This window comes from Pseudopodoces humilis, chromosome 9 (genome assembly GCF_049639895.1).
Source record: "Pseudopodoces humilis isolate 2021_Gansu_Grassland_sample_001 chromosome 9, ASM4963989v1, whole genome shotgun sequence".
In the NCBI taxonomy this organism is placed as follows: domain Eukaryota; kingdom Metazoa; phylum Chordata; class Aves; order Passeriformes; family Paridae; genus Pseudopodoces; species Pseudopodoces humilis.
Window position 1 is genome coordinate 25,949,424 of NC_142208.1, and position 6,495 is coordinate 25,955,918.

At 48.6% G+C, this 6,495-nt stretch overlaps 1 protein-coding gene across 1 annotated transcript in view; it reads right to left on the reverse strand.

Annotated features, from left to right (window-relative positions):
- LOC102104334 (VPS10 domain-containing receptor SorCS1) overlaps positions 1 to 1,732 on the reverse strand; it is a 261,124-nt gene extending 259,392 nt beyond the window's left edge. Inside the window, exon 1 of the mRNA XM_005520882.3 lies at positions 550 to 1,732. Coding sequence (XP_005520939.2) covers positions 550 to 1,179 — 630 coding nt within the window. The 5' untranslated portion in view covers positions 1,180 to 1,732. The remainder of the gene's footprint in view (positions 1 to 549) is intronic.
- Between the last annotated feature and the right edge of the window lie 4,763 nt (positions 1,733 to 6,495).

Sequence of the window (6,495 nt, forward strand, 5' to 3'; positions counted from 1 at the left end):
TTCGGAGGCAAAGTCCTGTGAAGCCCTCCAGCATCTCCGCATCAGCAGGGCTTGGGGATGAGCCCTTGGGCTGACACGGGCCCCCACAGCTGGCAGGAAAAGAAGCAGCAGCAGCAGAGGGGCTTTCCCTGGGCATCCTTCCAGCTGAGCCTCCCGGGCTGCCCGTGAGGTTATCCTGGGGAGAAGCTGGATGCGAAGGCGCATCCCCCTGAAGAGACGCTTCCCGTCGCGCCGCGGGCGGTGGCAGCGCTGGACCCCGCTCTGCTCCGGGGCGAGGGACAAGGGGGCCGGGAGGGGGATGTGCTCAGCGGGCGGGCGGGTAGCGGAAAGTTTTTCTACTCCAGAAGAATGGCCCTTTTGAAGCCCTTCTGCCCCACTGCACACTGCTAAGCGAAGCCAATCCCCGGCGCCCGGAGGCGCAAAATCCCCTTCGAAGAAGAAAAACCCAGCACCCCCCCACCCCCGATTACACACTGAGAGGGGGGAAGAAAAACAGAGGAAGAGGGGGGGAAATAAGGAAAGCACGGAGGAGCCGCCCGCGGTACTCACGCTGCTGTTGTGGCCGGACCAGTGCACCATGGCCTGGTTGTGCGCCGAGTCTCCGGCCAGGGCGAAGGTGGTGCTGGCCAGCCGCAGCTCCTCCAGCCCGAAGCGGGCGGCGCCGCCGTCCCCCGGCTCCCGCCCCGCGGCGCCGCCCGGCCCCGGCCCCGGCCCCGCGGAGCCCCGGGGGCTGCGGCCCCAGCGCCGCCGCAGCGAGCCCGGCCGCCCGGCCGCCCTGCGGGGACCCTGCGGGGGGCGGGCCCCGGCCGGACCCGCCGCTGCCGCTCGGGGACGGCGCTCCCCGGCCACTTTCTCCGGCTCCCCCGTCACTCGCCGTGTTTCGTTGGATTTCATCCCCGCGGGAGCGAGGGTCGCTTGCAGCCCCGCATCTTCCGCCCCGGCCTCTTGCCCTCTCTCAGCTCCCTTCTCCCCGAGGAATCTCCTTTCCTCCTTTTCTCCTCTGTCGGTCCTCAAGTGCATCAGTAATCCCTGCTGCGGCTGCTGCTGCGGCTGCACCTGGGAACGGCAGGATCTGCAAGTTATTTCTGCACCGGTAAAGCCATAAGTGAGGAGGAAAAGCCATGTCCAGTACAGGAGAGCAACGTGCCAGGCTGGGTACCAGCCAGCAACTTTTTCCATCGCTGCCGACTGCTGATGAGTGCGAGGGAGAAAGAGCAAGAAGGAGAGCGCAGGAGCCAGGGAGCTAGCTGGGCGCTGCCGGTTCAGCCGACGCGGGGTAAACACGGCGAGAACTCCACGTAAAGTTTCAGACTCTTCTGTGCTAGATGCAGCCGAGGGGTAGAGGAGATTACTTTCTTCCTACCTCTCTTTCCCCCTTCTTGTTTCCTTTTTCTTCTTTTGCACTTTTACCTTTTGTCTCTTTCTCCCCGGCTCCCCCTCCCCTTTTTTTCTTTCTTTATTCTTTTTTTTTTTTTTTCCCCCCCAAAACTGGTGTTGCTGATCAGGCTTGTGATGGAAGGCAAAGCCACAACCACACGGGGGAGGAGCTGATTGGAAACCAGAGAGAGAGGGAGAGAGAGAAGAGCAAATCCTGGCTGGTGATTTCTCCCGGCTGCCTGTGTGGAAGTCACAGCTCGCTCCTCTCCCGCTCGCTCTCTCTCTGCTCCCTCTCACTTCGCTGCTTCTGCATCACACTCCTCCCGCAGCCGCCCCGCCAGGCCGCCCCGTGCCTGTGTCGTGAGTGGCTGGTTACTCACTCCCCCTCTCTCACACATACTCCAAAGACGGACTTACCCCAACTTTTAAACTCGCATCATCCGACCCCTTCGTCCCCTGTGCTTCCCATCAGTTCAAACCCCTAAAGCCTGCTCCCCAGCGTACTGGAACCTCCACATATTGACTGGAAACAGATGTGCAAAGTGAAGGAACAGTTACACGCGTGTGTGTATAGTCTTCCCAGAGGAAATGTTTTAATTCCATTCATTAAGTGGCCTTAAATGTCTGAGCAGGCTCTGAAGTAACCTTTAATTTTTCCCTCATCCCGTGACTGATGTAAGTGCATTGGAGTTGCTCAGAATAGGCACCTGTGCTTGCATTCACAGAGGGAAAGTCGCATTTCTACCCCTCTGTTCCCTCCTCCGCTTGTGCTTCACTGTACTGTCGTTTACAGTAGCTGCCGATGCTGAAATCTCTCATGCACGGCAGAGATGTACCCACAGAAATGCTGATGGAGACAGGGACAAGCTTTGGAAATGAAATGACAGCGCTTGGAGAGGGAGATTCCCCTCCAGTGATTTATCAGCAGAAAAAAGCCCTTGTTGCTCTAGCTGTCTCTCACTCTTTTAGGACCAGCAATTTCTCCCCCGGGAGCTGTGCTCCTCTCTCAGTACATGTCCTCCCCGGGAGCAGCAGCAGTGGTGGCCGGAGGAGATCACCAAGAGCTGCCTGCAGAGGCTGGTGTGTGCTGGCCACGGGAGCTGCTGGTCCCTGACCACAGACAGCACTGTGCTTACTGCCCCCACAGCAGGACAGGGCCCGGAGCTTTGACAGGCACTTCCAAATGCCCACGGGCATAAAAACTGGGGGGAATTTAAAGCTGTTCCTCCGGAATTTTATTCCATCCCCGTCTGCCTGCTCTCACTCATTCCCCTTTGATTTACGGGAGAGTTTATTTTTTAATTAATATTTTTAACATTTCCTTCGTGACACAGAAGACCTTATTGATTTTCTTTTTTTTTTTTTTTTTTTTGGCAGGGCATTTCAGAAAACGATTTACAGATTCATTCCACATTCTTCTAGAGATTTCACTCAAATTCTCACTGGTGACACGTCTTGGGATATTAGCACAAGACCAGAGGTGAAGGGAGACTCACAGTAATTCAAGCTGGGCATAACTTCACGCTGCTTACAACAATGATGGATTGTCTGCAATGTAACCACCTGACCTCAGCTAAATCTACCAATTAACTGCATACCTGTTTCCACATCTCCCAGCTAAATGGTTACTATTAGTTACAGCCTGTCAAGCAATAACAATAATTAACACACTTAAACAGCTCCTTTCCTTTGCTAAACCCAAAGCTCCTCACAAAGGCCAATTTGCATAAATTGTATAAATGGAAGAAACTGAGTCACAGTATGATCAGCAAAGTAGTAATGATTGGAGGTGAAGCTACTTTATTATCAGTCCAATCCTTTATTTTCTATACAATAGATTGTCCAGGTGGATCTATCCCAGAGGATCAACTAAAAAGCATCACCTTCCCAGCACAAGTCTCCTAAAGAGGCTTTAATCTAAAGGAATGAAATTCAGGAATGAGTAGGTGAGACAGAAAAAGAACTTGGAAGAAGGAAATTAGTAAAGAAGTCAGAGGAAATTTCTCTTGGGATTGTAATAGAGATTTGCACGCCAATGAGTGGCTAATGCTGAGGAGAGAAACAATCTAGCTGTCTCCTTTAGGCAGGTGATTATCTCTGGATTGTGATGAGTGGCCAGTGGGTGATAGGGATGTGTCTGGTGGAGCTCACCTTATACACTGTGAACACTCTACACCCGCAGAGCTCTTCAGCAAATGCACAAGAATCAGTCATGGAGAGAAAATACTGGATCCAACCTGAGGACCAGAGACACATTTTCCAGCGCAGACCTTGTTGTGGGTGGATACAGGACAGACACATGCAATATGAGACACCTTCCCCTAAGCCCTGTTTTCAGGAGTTATCAGCTTAGGAGATTCCAACAGCAGAAACTGCACCTGATCCCCTACTTTCATTAAGTAGTAGGAGGACTTTTAATGGACCTGTCTCCCCAAAATTTGTATAATCTGTATTTACACTCTTGGTGTCTGAGGCAAGCTGTGATAGTCAATCTTACAATCTGATTATGTGTACTTTTGAATACCCACGGTCTGCACTTATCTGAGAGAGACATTTTAAATCGCTGTAATCTAATCTTGCTGCCAGCCATCTTTTTGCCACAGATGATGTGATGATTGAGCCATCAGAGATAAGAAACCGGAGTCTTTGGCACAAAAGAATAATCTGCTGTCCTTTGATGTAAGGGATAGTTTCCTCAGTTAGGAGCAGGGACCGAGTTCATATACTCAGACAAGAAGAGGGTGTGACGTGACTGAGCTCCATGGCTGTGCCCATGAGAAAGGAAAGGCTGCCCTAGTGAGTGCCCAGACCTGAGACACCACCTGATGTGATATTTCAATACCATGTGTCCAGCTCCAACATCTGGTGAGAAGGTGTTTTCCATGAGAGCTGCTACACTACCTGGTCAGGAGACTTCTGTTTCACACCTCCAGTATTGCCTGGGGAGAGGGGATATGAGCAAGCCATGGGAGCCATGGAACAGGAGGCAATCATTAGCAATATAAAACATGATACCATGAGAGCAAATTAAAATTGTGGCTTTTAGCTGGCCTCTTCAGCCTCTGCCTTTGCCAGGATGTGCAGTGGCAGGGGGTTTTCCTCTGCATCAGGAGGACTACCTCAAAGGCAGAGATCTACACATACACAAGAGTGTTGGGGGAGTTTCTTCCTTCTGGATTCAAGAAGAACAAGCTGGAATCTAGTGAAGGGAGTAGATACCAGTTCTAGGTATCTGTTGTAGTGGAGCAAGCATCTTCCTCAGGATTTACGTAGCCTTGAGAGGAGAAGCAGGAACAGCATGAAACGTGGATGAGTACACAACTCTTCACTTGAGACTGGGCAGGTTCTGAGACAGGTGGAAATATGGGGTTGGTCAAGGACATAAATCCTTATGACAGTGATTGCAATAATCTGCCATCTGCAGGAATCCTTTCCCCTGGAGTGTTTCATACTCTCAGTCTGAGACTGCCTGTGAAAAATGTGGTCCTGAGAGACTTCCTGGCTCCACAGTATTCCTGTCTCCTGAAACATGCTAGATGATGTACCCTGTATGATGGAAGCAGCTCAGGGGCTGTGTCAACACTGCCTGTACTGTGATGGAGTAGGAAGGGAGAAAAAAGGAATGAAAGAGTATACAGAGAAGGAAACAGAGTTGGGTGGGCTTAACCAACTGAGTTTTTAATATAAGGCAGGGGCTTAATATAGCCTGGCCTTTTGTGAATCTGAATGTCTTTTAGGCAAAGGAGTATAATCTTTCCCCAGTAAATATTTGTATAATCAGGATTTTGTGAATCTACACTCATTTTAAATCATGAGTTTTCTCAGAGAAGACTGTGTAATGAAGGGAGACCAAGAAGAACACTGCTCCATTGATTCCTATCAAGCCATGGTGAGTGATGAATACTGTAGTTTGACATTACACGTAATTCCTCCAAACAGAATCTCAGTCAAAAAAAAAACAACAAATCAGGATACAAAAGATATTGTTGCAGTTTCCCTTAGGGGAAAAAAAATTACTTTCAGCTGTAAATATCACAAAAAGACTAATTTTTTATTCTAAATAGGGTTTGGATGCTTCAATCTTTAAATAAAATAGGGACTAATTATATATGTCAAACCAACTATTTCCAAGTGCTTCTTGTTTCACTGAACAAATGGAAATTATTTAGCCATATGGTTTATTTTGCAGCAATAGGTAGAAAATTGTTACATAGGTGTTATTATAAATAAATCCTATAACATATTGGGTCAATGCACTTGACAAAAAATGATCCAAATATTTGAAAAAAAAATCTGTAACTGAAAGAAAATCTCTTATCTTCTTCCACTAAGTTTCATTTCCCTTCCTCAGACTATTTTTGGAAAGGTGATTGAACTATTTATTCTTGACACTAATAATTCCTCTAAATTAATTAACATGAAATCTCTCCTTTGTTACTCCACACAATTAAACCCCAAACCAGTGCTATCCTAAAATTAGGCTGCTGCAGCTTTTAACAGGGACTCCTATTCATCTGCAAATGTGTTGCGATTTTGCTTTAGTTGCCATAAATATTAACAGCGAGGGCTTTTTGTTCTTTTACTCCCTCTTGCTGCAGCCTGTTGCAAAGACCGAGGTTTAAAGTAATCTCAAGAAAAGTGCAAGACTTTGACACTTTATAACTCTGAGAGCCATTTTGCTTTGCTAAATCCTCAGGTGGAGAGTTCATGCTCTCCTTTATCTGGCAAGGCGGGCTGGGTGGTGAGCAGATTCAGTCAGTGTGATTGCCTCCAAGTACAGGGGGGTGCTCAGCACCAATACCTGGTTGCAGTTTTCCTCAAATTCTGTTTATATTGAAATATCTAGTCATGCTTATTACCCAGCAGCTCTCTGAGGACAGTAGGACTTGTCTGGAGTTTCTCCTCTGGAAATTCTCTTATGTAATTCCTCAGTTTCACTTCCATTTCTGGATCCAGAGTGTTTTCACACCATCCAACCAACCACAAATGGAACAGCAAACCCCACACCCACGCTACAGAGTCTACATTTTATTCTCCGAGTTCAGACCTCCCTCCTGCTCTTACAGATGCAGATATTTCCTGGGCCAGCTGTGCCCAGGTGATAAACCAAGGGTGGAT